We start from the raw sequence: 20,012 nt of genomic DNA, 5'->3' as shown, positions 1-20,012 counted from the left end.
ACTGGAGGCAAAAAGGCGGGGTGGGAAGAGAATCTATATCCTTGTCTTTCCCAGAAGTCATGTGTCTGAGGTGCTGGTCACAGTGAAGCTGTCTGGCTGTGTCTTTCAGGAATGTCTTGTCTTAACTGGAGGGAAAAATACCAGAAGGGAGTTGAAGATCCCTTGATGTTTGGGACACCATAGTATTCTGGATTAACTCCAGCATGCCTCTGTGATAGTCATGCTTTCTCCTTCCTGGCTTGTTCTGTAAGGCAGTGCTGTGGCAGGCCAGCAGAGATGCTAGTGCATCAGCAGCGCACACAATGACGGCACCGGCAAGTTTCAGTGTAGGGCTGTGAAGTTATCTATGCCTCTCTGAGATGAGATGCCAGATAACTGTTATCACTGCTGTAGGAACAGGGAGATGCACCACCCAGAGCCCCAGCTTCACTGACAGCCCTGGGAGAGTGCAAATCCAAGTCCAGTCTGCACCACTCAGGGCTGTTTCTGAGGCAGCTGCTAGGGACACTTGTGTGAGCCGAGTCCCACCTTCAGTGAGCATCGTAGGAAGCTGTTCATGAAATGTTTTCCCTTGAGTGGGAGGGGGAAGGGAGCCAGCAACCCAGGAGAGGCAGATGTTGGCTTGTTTTGCCATGTGGTCAGCACAGCTGCTCCTTCATCCCGCTGCCGTTAGCGCTGTTGAGTGTGGCGTGCGGAGCAAGCTAACTGACGCTGGGCAGCCAAACCCAACCTCAGGTTCTTAGAAAGTCCCTGGAAATGCCACATGATAAAGTGCCAGAGTAGTTAACCTCAGTTGCTCGATTCAGTTTCCTCTCAGGCTCTTGCTGCCTTATCACTTCCTGCCACTGAGTTGAGTGATGACATCAGCAGAGCCGCAGGTTCGCGGATGATGAGCTCACCTCCACCCAGTTGCTGCCTCTGTGTTGCACTCTAAAGCATCGCCCAAAACCGCAGCCGATACGGGTGCTGCTTTCTTCTTCCTTTCAGTGTGAGTGGGACCCAGGGCAGCGACAGGAGGAATGTTTCCCTCCTGTCGCAGTGAGGTGGAACCAGATGCGCCGGGACAGCGGATGCTGCGGTCAGAGGGCGATAGCGGCACAGAACAGCATGTGCAGCCCAAACCGCTCCGTGTCTGCACCGTTAGCGCCAGGGAGGGAGGGAGGGGGGAGTTGTTCTGTTGGGGAAGGTGTGCACATGGGTGAGGAGGAAGCAGCCAGCCGGTTGAAAACCAGTAGAGGGAGATAAGCCTGTACGGTGTGAAGCCTGGCAGCCCTCTGGAAAAATCCCTCACGGGTTAATAGCTCAGGGGCTTGACAAGGAGTGGGGGTCCTGGCTTAGAAACTTCTGACTAAGAAGGTGAAAGGAAAACTTACTGTTCTGACTTACTGGAAACTACAGAACCTGTGGCTCTTGTTAGCAAGCAGGTAGTTTCTGGATGAGCCCACTCTGTGGGTTTCACTTGGATATTCTGTGCCTGCAAGCTTTTGTGCTACTCAGGCAGGAGCTACTGCTCTGAGATTTGTTAGCAGGAGTCTGCTCTCACCAGCACAGCCTGAGCTTCTGGCCATTGTGGGGGCTGTCAGTTTGCTTTACCTTTCAGGTGAGGATTTCTGAGCTGCTGTGCTAGAGGGAGGGCATGGGAGGATACATGTGCTCGCTCATCCCACGGGTTGTCTGCTGCACAGCTCTGGGAGAGAGATCTGCCCTGGGCTTTGTGTCTGCAGCATTAAGAAAGAATTGCTGAAGGAAACAATGACTGACTCCCTGCCTTTCAGCCAGTCTTTTGTGGGGAAACTCAAGCAATAGGAAGAGAACTAGACAAGACTTGCAGGCCTGCCATGGGGCAGAGAGCTGCCCTAGAGCTAGCTGATGTTTTCCCATGACCCTGGTAGCTGGGGTTCCACTCTGGTTTTCCCAAGGCCCTGGTTATGGGTGACTCTAGGTTATCCAGAAGCAGGCAGGAGTTTAACAGCTCAGGCTTTACTGTGTTGCTGCCTGCAGATGCCAACAATTGCAACTCAATTGTTGAAGCCGTCTGTGTGGGCCAAGAGCCATTTGTCTTCTCTTCCATGAGAACCACTACTGAATGATTGATGAAGCTGATTTCATAGCCTCCTAAGCCACAAGAGCAGCCTTGCTTTGCTTTAGTAACTTTGCTTGGCTAACAGAATATAGGTGTGAGCAGAAAACTGTTTTATAGTGTGATTACCAAGACCCAAAGTCAGAAGCAGCCTTGGGATCTTGCTCCTTTTTGTCTGTCTTCTCTTCCTTCAACTCCTCTCAGTACATTGAGAGATGGAGCAGCTGCAGCTTCCTCTTGCTTTGTTCCCTCTGCTGCCCTGGTGATCACTGCAGCTTTCCTGAACCCAAGGGGTTAGCTGCAGATCAGGGTGAGCCTGTGTAGCAAGAAACATTCCCCACTGAGGCAATATTTAGACCTTGTGTGCATCTGCTTCCCTGATGTTGATGACATTGGGTAAGGCTCTTCTGGTACTTGGTGTCTCATGAGAATCCAGGGTTGTAGTTGGAAATAGATGTAACTGCTCACAGCAGAGGTTGGTCGTGTGTGTTTGCCTTGCAGAAGCCAGAAAATTTCACACACACTGTAACTTCTGAGCTCTCAATAGCCTCCTGCTGAGGCCTGCTGCCAGGAAAGCCATTTGTCAGGCTTTAGCCTGGAGCTGGTACAATAGCAATGGGAATGTTGTTGTGAAGACCTTTGGTTGTTTGGGAACAGATCCTTGCTGCCTTTTAACCTTGTACAGACTCCACAGTGGAGCTTTTGGGCAGCTAGACTCCCAGACCCAGAGCTCTAACCCTTTCTCTCCCATGATCTTTCCCTTTAGGCATCACTGGAAAAGACGGTTCCAGGCCTGGCAAAGCTGCTGCTCTTAGAAGATCTCAGAGTAACATCCCTGCCACAGGGCAGTAGTGTGCCACCTGCTTGTGTCTTGCTGAAGCCAGAGGACTGGGAAGCAAACAGGATTTTTTGATTTTTTTTTTTTTTTAATGTTGTATTTCAGACTCTTCCTTTGTGATGATTTTGGCCAAGCTTTGTCTCCTGTTGTCTGCTGGCTTACCCCAAACATCCAAACAGGATTTAAGGGAAGAAATGGCAAATGCATTGTGAGGGAGATACCTTTCACTGTTTGTAGTTTAATATTCCTGAGGATATTATTAAATATCCTTTCTTAAAAGTAGTTGGATAACCTGGTGCCTTGCCCTGCCGTGGTTCAGTAGACTGTGCTGACTCAGTCGTGCAGGAAAGGAAACCTATTTACACAGCTAATTGCTGAACTTCCATATCATACCATGTCTGGTGAGCTGGAGCAGTCCTGAGAGTTAAGCTTTGCTCAGCTGCTCACAGGGACTGCATCTGAAAGATGATGGTCTTCACATCCTTTCTTTGCTGTATCAGGCAGAAAAACCTTCATAGCATTTTCAGCTTACCTAATGCCATTGCTCCAGTGGCTGGTAACCCCAGAGACCCCTCCTGCAGCCCCAAAGGATGCTTTAGAGGAAAGCTTGCACCTTGGTATCTTGAGGATTGACTCTGAAACTTTTATCCTAGCCTGATCAGCCCAGGGCCATCTCCTGCAACCAGCTTTTGGCCTGGTGGTGCTCTCTCTGAATCTGATAGCAACTCTGAGTGAACAGCGTTCCCGAGCTTAGTCACACTCACTGGATCTCATCGCTTCACAGGAGTGTCTGCAAAGAACCGGTTTCACAGAGGTTGCTTCCTCGCAGAGCCTCGGGATTAAATGTAAATTAGCTCTATCCCCAGCCCGTAGCGTGCGGGTGTGGGGTCCTCTAGTGTCGCAGCTATGCAAATAAAAGCTTGCTGATCCCGTTTAGTTTGGGGAGGCAGCAGCAGCCAGCTGGCTGACTTTGTTGCTGGCTGCTCTGTCTCACATTGTACACAGATTTGTGCTTGAGGTGTCAGAGCTGATCTTGCTAAATTTTGAAGGAATTGAGGGCATTTCTAATATGCAGCTGCAAACAGCAAAATCCCAGTGGTATATTCCATCCTGCGGATGCTCTGCCTGCCTGTTAAAGGGACAAAATGGGTATTTCAATTATCTTTGACAAGATGTAAAATTGGCTAGCTTTACAGTGTTAAATATTTAAACAGAACATAATTGGCTTTAAATTTATGGCAGCACATAGCAGAGACCCGTGAAACAGCGGTATGGATTGAGCTCGTTTATTATCCTTTCATCAGAGGTCTGCTCCCTTAGCAGGTATTTATTTAACACCAAAAAAATGTATGCAGGATTAAGAGGAAGGGCTGACTGGATAGAGATAATAGAAATTTAGGGTTTTTTTTCATTCTCAGTCATTTTGTCCAGTCTGCCAAACTTAGTAGTGATCAGAGCCCTGATCCTGTTAGTTCTGTTCAGTGAGTGGCCAGAGCCCTGATCCTGTTAGTTCTGTTCAGTAGTGGCCAGAGCCCTGATGCTGTTCACTCTGGATGTTCTCTGGTTTGCCATAACAGTAGTTTCTTTTGTGTGGAGTTTGGTCTTGGCAGAAAACTGCATGGCCATCAGCGTTGTGTCTCCTCTACCACTTGTCAGAGAAATGGAGCATTAAACAGGTTAGATCACAGGGACCAACTGAACTCTTAGGGTGTAGGATGAGGTGTGCTGCCAGGTGTGGGAAGAGTTTGACCCCCTTCTCCTGCAGCATGGATAAATGCAGTGGGATGTCATGCAGACAGATCTGTAGCTGTTGATGGGTGAGGAGATCCAGGTGGTGTTCCCCCAGTTCAGGTCAGGGGGCTGCTTCTTCAGAGGACACATGAATTCAGCTGCAGTTCCTGTCATTCAGAGGCCCCACCAGTGGCAGACCAAGGTATGTTACCACCTTCTTTACATGATTTTTCAGGTGAATTGGCTGATGCAGTATTCTGCCTGCAAGGTTATACTGCCTGTTCAATTAACTCCTATTGCCTGAGAGTCATAGCTGGTGTGAGATTGGAACTTCAGCTTCTCCTAAATGCATTAGGGATTGACTCAAGCTTTTCTTACAGCATCATAAGACCTTTCTCAGCTGGTGGCATGGAGTGGGGATGGAAACTGCTTCTGCTTAATAGTAAATCCATTTGCTTTAGGTCAGCAGTATTCCTCTGGGACAGGCACACAAAGTACTACTGCTCTTTTTTTAAAAAAAATAATAATTCAGTCTTTGCTACCTCTTAATAATTGGGAAACCACAGTAGAAAACATGTCTCCATAAAAATGCTAAGGGCTTGAGGGGAACAAGCAGAATTCTACACTATTAGGAGCTACACTGAGTGTAGCTGAAATCCCAACCCATATTTTCAGCTTCCATTTTTATGCAGAGATTTGGAGTGAAAGTCAGTGCCTAGTAAAGGCAGGCAGAATTCCAGCCATCTCCAGCCAGCCAGGATCTCATGCTGGATTACTTGGATTTATCTTTTTATTGAAATGATAAACATGTTTTACTTCCCATATAGTTTGTTACCTTTTCTATGTAGCCAAATACTACCTCTAAGCAAATGCATTCAAAGTGTTCCCTAAGATGGTCTGAGCCAAAAATCCCAGGTTGTTACTGTTGGATCAGAACCCAGGAGGTGAAGCAGGCTTATTATCTAGCAAAGTTTGGAAGATTCTCTTAAATGTTTCTGGTTTTGGTGATGGTTAACTTGCAAATTAGCCTTGGAGTTTGGCTTTAATAAAGGTATAAAATGTAGCACCTCAGGCTTTGGCTTTGCCTCCTCCATGTGCAGCAGCCTCAGCACACACATGTGTCACCAGGCGCTGTGGGTTTCCCTCTCTTTATCCAAACTGGAGGTTTGGAACAAGATTTGGTGATTCAGGAGCACCTATGGATCTATGGGGAAATAAGGAATAATCAGCATGAACCCCACCACACAGAGGAAAGCAGACAGGCCCTTAAACCCTAAGCAGGTACCTTGTTCCATCCTCTTCTGTATCTTACAGCATGTCATCACCAGCAAGCGAGCCAGTTGTGCTTCATGTCTGCAGCCACTGCTGAGTCTCTTCCTGCCCCACATTTCTCTGGGCACACAAATACTTTCTTTTCCTCTGATGAGTTCTGGTCCTGTGCACAACCTCTGCACTTACCCTGACAGCTTTCCTAACTCAGCCCACACTTTGGGTTTGTGGGCCAGAGGATGAGGCAGAAAGGCAAATCAGAAACACACCAGCTCCATCACCATGGAGCTGACCCAAACCTTCACCCCAGCGTGGACAGAGCTGCACCTGAGCTGATGGACCTGTCCAGGAATTTGGCTGGTTAAAGGACAGTGTAAACACACAAGTTGTCTTTCTGTGCTCTGGATGCCCAGGATCTGCTTGACCCCCACAGCATTTGTCCTTCCACCTTTTCCAGGGGCCCTCACTGCACACAGATTGCAGGTCCTGCAGCTACACCCCACAGTTTTCTGTGGAAAATCACGTCATCCCAGACTGGTTTGGGTAGGAAGGAACCTTAAAGCCCACCTTGCCCCAACTTCCCTGCCATGGGCAGGAACACCCTTCCCTAGCCCAGGGTGCACGAAGCCCCATCCAACCTGGCCTCGAACCCTGCCAGGGATCCAGGATCAGCCACAGCTTCTTTGAGCAATCTGTTCCACCCATCATTGGTCGTCACTTAGTCATCAAGCCATTGACTGGTACTCTTTGAGCATGACCATCCAGCCCATTCCTTCTCCATCGTGTGGTCCATCTATCAAATCCATGTCTCTCCTTCAGAGACAAGGATATTGTGCAGGACCATGTCAAATGTTTTGCCCATGTCTGGGTAGATGATGTCAGTTGCTCTTCCCTTACCCACCAACCCTATATGCCCATCACAGAAGGTCACCAGATTGGTCAGGCATGACTTCCCCTTAGTGAAGCCACGTTGTCTGTCACCAATCACATCCTTATTTTCCATGTGCCTAAGTTTCCAGAAGGATCTGCTCCATGATCCTGCTGGGCACAGAGGTGAGACTGTAGCTCCCTGGGACTTCCTTTTGTCTTTTTTTCCATCCAGTTGGAACTTCACTGGACTGCCATGACTTCTCAGGTATGATGGATGATAGCTTCATCTGCCAGTTCCCTCAAGCCCCACAAATGACCAGCAGAAAAGAAAATCACACTAGATTTCATGTAAATAGTTTAATTATATTTCAATGCTTAAAACACAGAAACACTTGAATTAAATTACATCATAATGCTTCTGCTAAATTGTACATATACTTTCAAGAACTGTGAGAGGAGGCGCTGTTGAACTAAGAGAATACTCCAGTACAAGCCCAGCAAATACCCATAATATTCTTTTAGTCTTATTATCTGTACTTTACTCTAAGGGCAGTCATCATGGGACAAAGCTACCATTGCAGGAAGAATGGTTGAAGAGAATTCCTCTGTAGGTGTTTGTTATACCAGGTGTATCTCAGCATTACCAGGGAGCAAGGTGTGATTTGGCAGATGTGCTGCTGGCACAGCATGTGGAGCCAGATCAAGAGCACCGAGTCGGCTGCTGGTCTGAGGAAACAGCTCAGCCGACACTCGCCTTCTGCCGAGTTTAAAACAGCAAATGAAGTTCTGACCCTAAGAGCTGGTGGGGAAACTCTGTGATTGAGGCCAGCCATGCACCCCTGCTGCTGCCTGCACCCCTGTCCTGCTGCAGAGCCTGGGGCTGACAGGCAGCGACACGCCAGCTGCTGCAGAGAGGAGCCGGATGTCTGTGTGGCAGAGCAGCCCCACTGAGCACCTGGAGAGGGTAAGTGCGCGTTTGGGCAGCGGGGGGGGGTGTGTGTATGTGATGTGTTTGCTTCTCAGCTTGGTCATGCAGGCATAACCCATGGATGGCATCCAAGTTTTAAGGGCCTAAACCAGATTACATGAGAATTTGTACCTAGGCACTCTGCTTCCAACAGCATCCCTGGACTGCAAACACCAGAGGCAACCCCCAGCCCGGGAGTATCTCCTGGGTATGGAGGATGGGCTGTTCTCCATAGGTGATGATGCTCCCTGCCCCAATATGATCCCAGAACTCTCTGGTTTTAAAAAGAAAGAGGAATACTGAAAAATTAAAGCAACTGCAGGAGTCTGTAGCACATGTCCCAGGAGGAGTCTGCATTTAATGAATATGGGGGAAAACGAGTAGGGAAGAAAAAATAAATAGATTTGGGAGAACAGAAACTAACTGGCAGATCCCAACTTGCAACAAAGCAGGATACCTGAATCCCTGCACAAAGCCTACCTTCAGATCTGCCTCCAAATCCTGGCTTGCCCCAATTCCCTTTTAACTGGTGCTGTGGGCAGGGGGTGATCAGTGCGTGGCTGGGCACGGAGGTTTGCATGCAGGCTCTGCTGCAGGCCCCTGGCTGCTGTGCTGGCCTGCAGCTCTTGGGGCTGGTGGCCACCAAAAGGCTCCACAGAAGACAGCCCCTGTGCCACACTACAGAATGTCAAGGTGGCCAGAGACCCCTCCTGCAGCCCCAAAGGATGCTCAGGCTGAGAGATGCTTCAGGGTTATAGAGAAACTCCTGACTTAGCTGTCTAGTCCCAGAGACTAACATAAAGCTCTGTGTTTCTTTCAGCAGGAAGGAGAAAGCTCTAGCTGGGGGTCCTGGTGGGTAAGTAGTACAAACCAGCTGTTCACCCACCTCTGGGGCCAGACCAGGGCTGTTCAATTTTGAGCAAATGCAGGTTTTTCCTTATTTAAAAGGAAATATTTCAAGGCTTGTTCCTTTTTTTCTGGATAACACACTGCACTGTAGAAACTTCCCTGAGCCAAAGCAGGAGAAGGATACACAGTACTGGAACCCCGGTTCTGTTTGACTCCTCTCTGTGGCCCAAGCACCTTTATGCTTAGCTCAGTGGTGGGGTGACACTGACACCCCTTCCCTGCCTCCAGCTGTGTGAATTCCCCTCTGCTGATAGGGCAGCCCTCATTTGGGCTATTCAGTCACTTTCCCAGTTAAGATGTGTTCACTGTTTCACTTTCTAAACCCAGTGAATTCCCTGTGCTTCAACATCACCCCCTGACGCGTGTTTATCAGCAGCCCACATGCCACACAGGGATAAGCCCACAGCTTGTGTTTTCCCTGACATGCCCCAGATTACCAGTGTAATAATAAGGAGAGCCAGTGTTCCTTGCTCAAAGGGCTTCACCACCAGTCACCCCTCCAGGAGCTGCCAAATCTGTCACCACTGTAAGGACAGGCTTTTTCATTGATCTCCTTGGGGTCTGGCAGCACAAAACCAGTGGGGAAGCTCTCTGAAACATGCACCTCTCCTCCTTCCCTGGCCCAGAGGGCATGCATGTGTGCTCTGACAAACTAATCTACAACAAAGCGGGCGCTGCTCCGAAGCACGCAGCTTGGTAGATGGAATCAGTCAGCACCAGCTCAGAAACTGAAGCTCAGGACCTTTTAGTGGTAACAGGCCACACCAAAAAATCCCCACTGCCATCACAAAGGGTTTGCTTCCCAAAGTGACCACAGCTCCCCGTGCCCATTTGTGAGCAGCTGGGCTCGGTGGGTCAGCCATGCCTGCGGGAAGTCACTGGTTTGTTGGCTTCATCCTCCCCAGTCTCAGCAGGATCCCAGAGCAGGGGCAGGTCTTGCTCATGCATTGATGGCATTGGCAACGTCTGTGAACACAAGCCGGCTGGGTCTCTGCAGGGCTCCTTGACTTGTCAGCAGGATCTGCGTTGAAGCAGTGAAAGGTGAGACCCTGCAGCTCTGCCCTTGCTCAGGTGAGTGTGCTGAGGCACAGGCTGCACAGCACTGTGACCAGAGTCTGCCCCTTAAGGGGAGGCTGGCTGGCTAACATGGCATTAACAAGACTGAGACAGAAAAATACCCCAGGCCAAAGGGAAAGTCAGCGCTACCATGCCAGCTGAAGATCCCCACAGGGCTGGATGACCGGGTCTCACTAGCTATATAATACAAGGCAGCATGAAAAGACCTGAAACTTCCTTGAAGGCCTGGAAGCATGCCACAGACTGACCTCTGGCTGTTGTTTTAGCCTCTCTGTCTCTTTATTACATTACACCTTTAAAGCTGTGTACTTTCCAGGCAGAGGTATGTGTGCCTTAGCAAGCTCTACAGGGATGCGAGGTATCCTGCCAGCTGGTCCCTGTGTAGGAAGGACATGCTCCTACTGAGCTAAGTTTAACTCTGGCTTGGGTAGTTCCCCCTCTGAAGTGCATCTCTCTGTGCACTCATAAAGGGATCTGATGTTTCCCCAATAAGTGCTGCTCAGAGGACAAGGTCCTTTGCTGTTACACAACCCTATTTCTTGCTCTCCCAAACCAGCGTATGGAATGTGTTTGCTATCATATTCCAACACACACATCTCTGTGTTCTTTAGCACTTTGGGAAGCATGTATCAAAGTAAACATGTATAATTATTATTATCTGCTCTTTCCCTTTCTGCTCATAGCAGGCTTGCTACAGATTACCTGGAGGTGTAAAGTGTGTGGAAACTGAGAGTTGGTTGGGAGAATTCCTGCTCCTAGAGCTGGAAAAGTAAGGGAAGACACAGGCAACACAGAGTATCTGGAGAGGGATTCAAGACAGGAGATATGTCTACTCTAGGGGGAGGTTGTATCACTGGCTAAGAGACATACCTGTTCCAACTGTCCCTTCTGGCTCTGTCTTTCAGAAAGGCTTTTTATGTGGTGGTGACAAAGAAAACAGAAAACACTATGAAGCTGTCTGCAAACAATGGTGAGAAGCCCTTCTTTCCTACTTCTCCTTCCTCTTGCTATGCTGGGGAAGGAGGTAGCCTCTTGTCAAAGACCCATCTGGACCATTAACCAAAACCAACTGGCCAAGCTATCAAGCTCTTCCCTAACTCACAGGTGTGGTGGGTGAGTGGTCTCTCAGGACCTTGTAATTTCTCAGTGTCCTGCATGGCTCTGACCACTCAGAAGCAGTCAAAGCAATCCTTTCTTCCCCTCTCCCCAAATTCTAATAGAGAACTCTGCTCCCTTTTCTTTTTCTGGCCCATGCCTGCTCTGTGCCCAGCGTGCTTGGCCTGGAGGTGCTGACAAGTCCAGATGTGCTGTGCCACAACACTGTGCAGGCTTTCTGCCTCCATTCTTCAGGGCTTGCAGCACAGTTCACTGTACACAGCCTGTGTACAGGCTTCCCCTTGGCCAGGCCTTACTCCACATTTGTGTCCCCAGGCAAAGCAAATACACTTCAAAACTTAATTTGCTTTTCAAGGCCAGGGCAAAGGAGCCTGAGTGCTTTGTGAGCATTGAAGTCTCCTCTCCCAGAAACCAGTGTTCATCCTACTGGTCCCATGCAGTGCCCTGGGTGGTAAACTCTAGTAAACTCACCCTTAATTGCTGCACTTTCCCTTTTCTCTCTCCTAGTCAAGTAGAGCCAGCACTTTCCCTCCCTAGGGGAGGGAAATTCCCTGACTTTCCAGCCCACCTATAATGCTTGAGCCCCCTCTCTCCAAGCCTGACAGAAATGGGAGAAATCCTCCTGAGTTCTTAGATAGTTTCCTTACCCTACCACCCTACAAAACCTTTCTGTGTTTGTAACAAAAGCAGTGCAGGTATCCTTGCAGTGAGAGAGCTGCCTACCTTGCTCTGCGACGCCTGGGAAGACGCGGCGTCTCGCCCGTGTTCCAGCAGCTCCTGCTCCAGCTCATCCTGCTCCTCGGTGGGGTCGAAGTTGTACATGGGCATCAGCTGGTGCCGTAGCTTCTCCAGCCTGTGTGCAGGAGGGAAGGGCTGGTTGAGAAACTCAATGAACAGAAGGACAGATGCTCAGGCTGCCTTCCCCACCCCACTGCTGAGGCCTTCTGCAGGCTGTTTCTCCTGCTGCTCAGGGATTCAGCTCTTCTTGTCGCATCCTGTCCTGTGGAGATGAGGATAAGAACCTACTACACACAGCTGGCAGGAGTAGAAGATACCCAGAGTGCAGCTAGAGGGATTAATTACCATCACTAATCTGTGTTGGCAGGCATTACGCACAGAGGAATCAGACAGGGATTTAAGTTCCTGCAGACCTTAAAAGATCAAGCTTTATGTGGGGGGACAAAAGAGACAGTGGAACGTACTGGCTGGGCATTTTGTGACTTCTCCCTGTCCCTCCACCCACCACAGGCAGTCCTGCTGTGTTCACACTATGTCTGCCAGCAGAAGTCCACCTTTAGCTCCAGTGGCCTGAAAGTAGCACTCTAATTGTGGAGTGGAAGTACATAAAAAATAACTGGGAAAAAATGAAAAATAAGACAGACAGAGATTTACAGAAGAGCCTGATGCCTGTGGACTGATTGTTCTTAGTCCTGTAGCATTGCTCCAAGTGACAGAGCTATAAGGTGTTACTCCAAGAGGTGTCCCTAAATACTGGGCAGCTCAGAGATGCAGGATGGATGGGTGGACATGCTCCTGGGAACACACTGAGCCCTGCCTTAGGCTGTCGCTGAGGTTTGGGGCGTTGGGGAGCAAAACACCAGCAGTTACTGGCAATGTCACCACAAATAGCTAGTCTGGCAACTGTCAGGATGACACATTCCCTCCCTGCCTCTACAGGGGTTTGCCAACACAACCATTATCTCCAGCCGTGCCGTGTTCACAGGCCAAATGTTAGCTGTTCCTGGGGCAGTACCCAGATGTGGGCATGAAGGTCTGGCTTGGACATCTTACAGGGGCCAGCAACACTTCTTGGGAGTTCGTGGCCAGGCCAGGCCTGCTACAAGGAGTCAGGCAGGGGGAGGAGGTACCACATCTAGCAGACCTTCATCAGTGTCTCTGCTGTCAGGGACAGAAGAATCAAGAAGTGTGTCTCCCTGCATGTTGCTCTCCTCTATTTTCAGCCTGGAGCTTAATAAGGAAATGAAGACACTAAGTCTCAGGCTAGAAAGCTGCATCTCTGCATGTCACTGCCAGGTGCTGTGACTGCAGCTGAGGAGGTCTTGGAGCCTTGCAAGGCCAGTATCATTGGCTGGGCTGTCAGAAAGCACAGGAACCTGGGAATGGCTGAAAGGTGAGATCCACACCTCTCAGGACAGAGTTCCCAGCTTCTCTTACGCTCATAACCCTCTCCTCTGTTTCAGTGCAGCTCATAGATGAAGTGTCAGGAGTTTGCAGGATCCCTAACCTCCTCCTGCTCAATCTCCAAAGCTGCAGAGGAGTCTTTGAAGCTCTGGTATTAGAAGGTGGGTCAATACCAGGATCACAGTGTCCCTTCTCCTGCCTGGTTCACTGATTCCCCATAGGCTCGTTCTCAGATAGCCATCACTTGCACCACTTACACTCTCCCCATCTCCTTTCCAGCTCTATCTGGGTTTTGAAGCACTGAGCTCCCGTGAGCCAACAACAGCCATTTCTTACCTCTTCCTCTTCCTGATATACAGAACCTGGAGGAGAAAAAAAACCATCGTTACAACAGTCCCAGTAAGATGCAGAGCAGCTGGGAAGAGGGATTTTGGGCACAGGGCACACAGGAGGTGTGGCAAGCCTGGTGTCACTGCACACCAAAGCAGGGGCAAGGGAGAAGTGACAGCCAAACATGAAATACCATCCACATCAGGGGAAGCTCCACAGCACAGGTCTGACACTAAGTGCTCGAGGGGCACTATTAGGTGTGTTAGTAGTAGTTGGAGTATTAGGTGTATTGTTACGAGGTGTAGCTCAGCGTGTTTCTGGTGGCTGCAGCACATATGGTGTGATTTAAGAGTGGATGAAGAACTCTCTCTTTGTGGTTTCCATCTGTCCATCTCCTACAGCGTAAAGGGCTGACACCCCCTCCCCCAGATAAAGGGAAGAAGCAAAGAGGACATGCTCAGTGACTTGCCTCGTGTCAGCCAGCAAGAGTGGCTGTGCTGGGCAGGAAGTGAGGCTTTGGGCCTCCAGACCCTTGTTCTGAGGCTACGAATGCTGGATGTTGCTCTTGGGAACTTAGGATCTTTTCCAGGATAATGTTTCCAGGTTCTCTTAAGGGCTTTTGGAAAAACTCCTCCTTGGGCCTGCAATGAAACTTTGCAGTAGTCCCTTTCTTTCTGTAGCTTCCATCAGCAAAGCTCTTCCTCACAGGAGGAACAGGAGCTTGCTGCTACCTTCTGCTCTCTGTTGGCAGGTAAATGCTGTGGTTATAGATCAAAAAGAAAGAACTGCAGTGCTGGCATTGCCCCAGCCAGGCCCAGAACCATAGAACCAAAGCTGCCTACAGCATTAATGGCAAGGTTAGTTATGCAGTAAATCCCTGAGGACTCTGCTGGTACCCAGCAAGCAGAACCCCAGAAACACAGTCCAGAATTACTCCAGCCAAAACAGATTCAGGCTGCTTGAGTGCAAGAAGACTTTTCCTCAGGGGAGATTAACATGGTTCCAACAGCCTACTTTAAAAGTGAATTTGGATGAACTTTCTTGTGACCCCCATGTTGAGGAGGTTTAAATCAATGTGGCTGCTCCAGTTACCAAGTCAGAACAGGATCTGCCTTGTGTTTTTTTAACTGGACTTCCCAGCTATTAGAAATAAATACTGTACATATGTACATATGGCAGCCTCTCAGCCAGCTGAGCATCCCACTTGGACTAGACTCCAGGGAAACTGCAGAAATACTGGAGCACAGGATAAAGACCTTAAAAAAGAAAGGGTTCTCAGGAAGTATGGGTTGCCAGCAGTTCTGGGGGAGCCTGCAGTGTAACACAAATAAATCATTCAACTCAAACCAGTCCTAAAGCCCCTTAACCACCCCCCACCCTCAACAGAGGAATATTTCGCAGGGCTCTCTTACCATAGCTACAGCCAGCCCGATCACAGTAATGATCCCAAAGGACAGCAGCATTGTGCTGATGCCAGGTCCAGTGCTGGCCACATCTGGGATCTTGGTGCTGTTGAAACTGGTAGTCTCAGGGCTTATGGTAGCTGTTTCTGGCACAGTAACTTCCAGAGTTGTCCCTGGGTCTGGCTTGGCTGTGGTGGTGGTGGTGGTGCTGCTGCTGTGATACAAGTCATGCACAGAGGGTGAGATGTAACTCATCCTGCCAGCTCTTGGTAGCTTCTTTTACCAAGCTGTTGTCCTCACCCATCAGCTACAGAAGTGGAAAGCTGCCCTTCGCATCAAGGAGCCTCACATGAGACCTATCCTGCAGCATCACTGCCAATGGCTTTTCTTCACAGGAGCCACGTTGGTTTCTCCCTAGGAAAGAATGGGAACTAATGAGCAGTGCAGAGCTCCTGGAGACAGGCACAACCCCTACCCAAACCTTCCCAATTCACCCCAACAGTTTCTGAGATCAGCTTACAGACGCCCATTCAAAACAAGAGAATGATTTTTCAGGGGTACTGTAAGCACCCCAAGTCATGCCCCACTCACATGAAGTCAGTGATATGCTGTCCCCTCGCTGCAGCAGCTCTGCTCCTCGCAGATCTGTGTGGGGACAACCTCAGAACCCATCTTTGGTCTGCTCCAGGCTGGAGCACAAAGAACTTTTCCTGCTTCTCTTCTGTCTCTTGCTTTTAATTTATGGTAAGTTACATGGATCCCCTTATCAGTGGGATACAGCTGTGAGGGGTATCTCTGGATGCTTTTGACTGAACCCAAAGTAGGACTTCCCTGTTGTGACAGTCACAAGTGACTGTAAGACACGTCCATTGCCCCACTGTCCCTCACCCTGTGCACCCTGGAAAGGCAGCTTCCTTAAGGCACTGGGTTGTGCTGGTCCCCCATCTGCTGCTAAAGACAGGGAGTATTTCTCAAGTCCCCCATGAAAGCACCCACTCAAGCTTAGTCATGCAGGCTAATTATCAATTTTTAAATGATTCCAATTTTGGAGTTGTGAAATTTGATAGATCTATTCATTCCAAAAACATGAAAGGCTTTAATTGCTTCATGCCTCTATTGTGCAAATGATCAGGGGTTGCAAAACACCACAGGATGATCCTATGGGAAGTATGTGCACAACTTTGTTTATAAAAACACTGTGTATAACATCAGTTCAGCAGCTGCTTCCATGAAAATGCAGCTACCTCTGGAGCCAGAGCGGTGCCGACACCAAGAACTGTTCTAGCAGTCCTGTGCTAATTTCTCTGCAGTTGAGCAGACATTACATCTCAGGACAGGAATGCAGCCGGGACACAGGGGTTAATGAGCTCTGAACAGAAAAAGATGTGCCTGCAAAGAGAAATGAGCCATTGTTCTCCTCCACTCTGTTCTATTCTAGGCAAGGTTATTGCGCAGTTCCCATCGCTGCGCCGCCCTGGTGCTGTCCGTAACCGCACGAAGCAGCGTGATTAACATCTGCCACTGACAACTGCAGCAGGGAAATCACACCAGGGAAATGGCACCAGGCTGCCCTGTAGTCAGCCTGCAGCCTGGGTCGGCAGCAGGACTTACACAGCACTTGTCTTGCATCTCCCTGAGCAGGGGAATCTCTCACCGCACGCGCAGCATCCCACCGCTCCCCGTGAACAAACTCTGCGAAGCAGGAGCTGCTGGGGGAGTTTGAAGTGCCTGGGAGATTGTAGGAGCTGTCAAGCTCCCCTGAGCTTCTCAAGAATGGTGAAGATAGCACTTCTGGCCTGGTCCTGCTGAGACAGGAGTTCAGTGCAGCTGAAAGGGAGTGTCCTTTACTGACCACCAAACCACAGACACCTGGTTCCATCCGGGGTTTCCCCAGCCCTTACTGACTGAGGAGAGTGGACACATGGGCACAAAGATGACAAACCTGTCATCTGAGTGCCACAGCAGCAGGGAAAGGGAGGGAGTGGTGAGAGGTACTGGGCAAACCGAGCAGCTGCTCAGGGAGCCTCATGGATCTGTGCTGTTCAGGAAGACTCTGTGACAATAGTTCATGTTTTAAAAAAAGCCACCAGCAAGGAAACAAAAAGCAGGAACAGAACCTGACTGCAAAGAGCAAGGCAGGGCCAAGGGCTTTGCAAAGTGTAGCTCAAGATCTTGAACAGCTCCTGAATTTTGGAAACAAAATAGGGCAGGCTTTCCTCTCAGTGTGGTGTCAGGTTTGGAAAGCCACTGGAACTTGGGTGTTGAAACTGCTCCCTAGCCTTTGGGTAAGCCCCTTTCTGTACAGACCACGCACTGTGCTGCTGTGCACTGCTCCTGATTAAAGTTAGGCTAGGTTACAATGAGCTAGCTGAAAATCTGGTTGAGTGGGGATGGGTGCTCTTGTTCATGGCCTGTCCGTGCTGAAGGATTTCCAAGCCCAGAGACCTAGCTCTACAAGTGGTCCTGCATGGAAGGTTTCTGACACAGCTCAGGTTTCTGACATGGCTCAGACAACCAGTTCCAGGGCCATCGAGGGTATTTCTGTCTCTAAGCCTCTTCTGGTCCAGGCTGCAGAGGGCCAGATGGGGTGGCTGGCAAGTATGGCCCAGGGCCCAAGACGGCAGAACTGGGGGTGGATGATCTTTCCCACCACCTTCCTTTCCCAGTTGTCATCCTGGTGACAGAGGTTTGATTTGGAGGCTGGGCACACTCCAAGTCTCTGACCGCTGCTCTAGGGCCAGGGACAGCTACGACCTATTGCTGGCAGGTTTCAGCATAGCCCAGGCACAAGCAGAACAGGACAGAAGAGGAACCAGATCCTTGGCTGCTGCGAGCTGGCATTCTTCCATTGCCTGCACCAACAGAGCTGCTCACACCGCCAGGACCACTCCGTGCTGGGCTCTGCTGGGTGTGGGAGGAAGGAGCACACGTTCATCTCTCTCCTAAGCCAGCATTTCTAGAGTGGTCTCTGGCAGAACATCATGCAGGCACTACAGCTCCAGGCTGCTGGCTTTGCTGAGTCTTGCTTCTCTCTCTCTGTCCTGTGGTTTCCTCTCGGCTATGGCAGGAATAGAGGTTTGTGTCACAGGGATGAAGATGGGTCAGGGGGTCTCTGGATGAAGGTGGCAAACAGCAACAAGTCTATTTCCTGCATTGCTTCACCGAGATGAAGCATCTCTAGTAACTCAGCCGCGCAGGTGGCACCAGGTTGCTGTTGACTACGGGATGAGGCTTCCCGGTGTGTGAACTCGCAGCTGCTTCTCCCCTTGCTACAGGGCTGACCCGGCTCCAGGACAGCCCCCAGAGTAGGGAAGAACCCCCGGGGCGTGTGCGCAGCCCGGAGCACCGCGGCGGTCCCGCTCCTGCTGCCAGACAGGGGTCACGGTCCCGCCCCACCGCGGCACCGGCTCCCCAGCAACCTCACCACGGCCACAGGACTGAACCACCGGCAATCGCCCCGGCCCTCCCCGCCGGCAGGCTGAGCCACCCCGCAGCTGGCGGGGGCGGCACCCGTTCCCCGGCCCGGGGAGAAGTTCCCAGAGGGATAACGGGCTAACGCGGCCCTTTGCGCTCCCAAGCGCTTCCCGGGCGGTGAGGGATCGGCGCCGGGGCTCGCAGCCGGCTCCCCGCCGCAATGCTGCCTGCGCTCCGCGGCTTCGGCCGCCCGGGGCTGGCGGGCCTCGCCGGGGCGGCCGGGACGGAGACGGGGTCCGGCACAGCGCGGGGCCGCCGCTGCCCGCTGCTCCCCGCCGCCGAGAGGCCGCGGCAGCCCCCGCCAGCGGCGGGACGGGACGGGACGGGGCGGCGCGACCGGCCACCCCCGCGGCCCAGCCCAGCCCGCCTCCGCCGCGCCCCTCCCCGGAGGCAGCCGCGTCTCGGCACCGCGCGCACCCCCCCACCGGGGCGCCCGGGGCCGGCACTTACTGAGCGCTCCCCGCTGAGGCGTCCGGTGCCCCCGGAGCGCCGCTGGCGGTGGGGCCGCCGCGGGGCCGCGCCCTCGGCCGCGGGGCCGCGCTGCCCGCGCGGGGGGCGGGCCGGGCCGAGCCGCTCCGTGCGCGCGGCGCCGCACGGCCGGAGGCTCCGCCCTGCCCCCCCCTCCACCGCCCCAGGCGATTGGCCGGCGCCTGCAGGGCTCGGATCGCAATTGGTCGCCGCGCCTGTCGCTCATGCGCACGGCGGCGGCGCCTGGCGAGCGGCGGGAGCGCGGTGGTCGCGCGGCCGCTCGCCTCACGCCCCTTCTCCGTGTCCCCGGGCGCAGGAAGCGCCGCGGGAGGCGGCTGCCCGCGGCCCCTGTCCCTGTCCCCGCGGGAGTCCCTTGCGCCTTCAGACCCGCCTTGAAGTGAGGCGTTTCTTTGGGCGCGCTCGCCTCTGAGGGGCCGCCGCGCAGGTAAAGGCAGCCCCGGCGGCACCGCGGTGCTGAGGGAAGGACGGCCGGGCGGCTGGAAGGAGAGGCGGGCTCCGGGCCCGGCCGTGCTCTGCGGGGCTCGTTTGCCGCCGGGGTCGCTGAAACGAGCGGGCGGCTGCCTGGCTGTGAACGGGCCCTTGTACCGCCTCGAGGGGCCGGCGCAGCCCGGCAGCACGGAGATATCGCCTTGGCCCAGCCCCAGCCCCTGCCCGAGCCTGCGGGGCGGCTGAGGGGGGACAGGCCGTGCCCCTCACCGGCCCCCAGTGTGCGTGTGGCACTGCAGCGGATGGGGAGCTGGGGCTGAACGGGCCAGACTGCAGGGAAAACAGAAGAATCTCTTCATTGCCTGTGTGCAAACTGGTACTCGCATCAAGGAGGAGCATGCAGGGACTTCCCATCAACAGCTGGTCTGTGTTAAGTGGCAGTAGTCGCAGCATTGTTCCAGCCCTGGACAATTAAAGGCTTATCTGCTGCCCTAAAAAGCCTGATGGTTGATATTTCGTTCCTTTAATGTTCCTTTTGTGGCGGTAGCCCCCAGGCAGGGCCTTGGAGTGGGGAGCTGCTTGGGTAAAGCCTGTGGTTGTCAGGGTCCATAGGGGCTGCTGACCTCTGTGCAGGGTGGAATGTAGATGGTAGGAAGGGGATCTTTGGGCTCTTAAGAGCGCCTGCCCTGTTGCCAAGAGGTAGCAGGTAAGCCAGTCTTGAGATCTTTTCTGCCAGGTGTTCCCCCTGCTGCTTCCCTGGGCTCTCTTTGGTTTGATTTTTGCAAAGGAGGGCAATGGAAGCTTGACCCTTCCCACAGCTTCACCATGCAGCAGGGGCAGGGCAGACCCCACATGCTACTTACGCAAGTGCCCCATGCAGCAGGGTCAGAG

The 20,012-nt window shown here is 52.0% G+C and overlaps 1 protein-coding gene across 2 annotated transcripts; it reads right to left on the bottom strand.

The window, feature by feature from the left end:
• Positions 1 to 5,734: 5,734 nt before the first annotated feature.
• On the bottom strand, positions 5,735 to 18,739 carry LOC311196035 (uncharacterized protein C3orf18 homolog). Of its 2 annotated transcripts, none has more exons than XM_084269529.1 (5): positions 18,657 to 18,739; positions 14,742 to 15,146; positions 13,336 to 13,361; positions 11,581 to 11,710; positions 5,735 to 5,853 (listed from the first exon to the last, which is right to left on the bottom strand). In XM_084269529.1, exons 2-5 carry the CDS (start codon positions 14,985 to 14,987, stop codon positions 5,836 to 5,838), a joined length of 420 nt encoding a protein of 139 aa, XP_084125655.1. In that variant the 5' UTR covers positions 14,988 to 15,146; positions 18,657 to 18,739; the 3' UTR covers positions 5,735 to 5,835. The 2 variants fall into 2 exon arrangements, with proteins under 2 accessions (XP_084125655.1, XP_084125654.1); XM_084269528.1 differs by lacking the exon at positions 5,735 to 5,853 and adding an exon at positions 9,524 to 9,685.
• Between the last annotated feature and the right edge of the window lie 1,273 nt (positions 18,740 to 20,012).

Source organism: Gallinula chloropus, assembly GCF_964237585.1.
Source record: "Gallinula chloropus genome assembly, chromosome: 12".
Classification (NCBI taxonomy): domain Eukaryota; kingdom Metazoa; phylum Chordata; class Aves; order Gruiformes; family Rallidae; genus Gallinula; species Gallinula chloropus.
The sequence above is the reverse complement of the archived record's forward strand: the minus strand, read 5'-3'. Positions and strand labels throughout refer to the sequence as shown.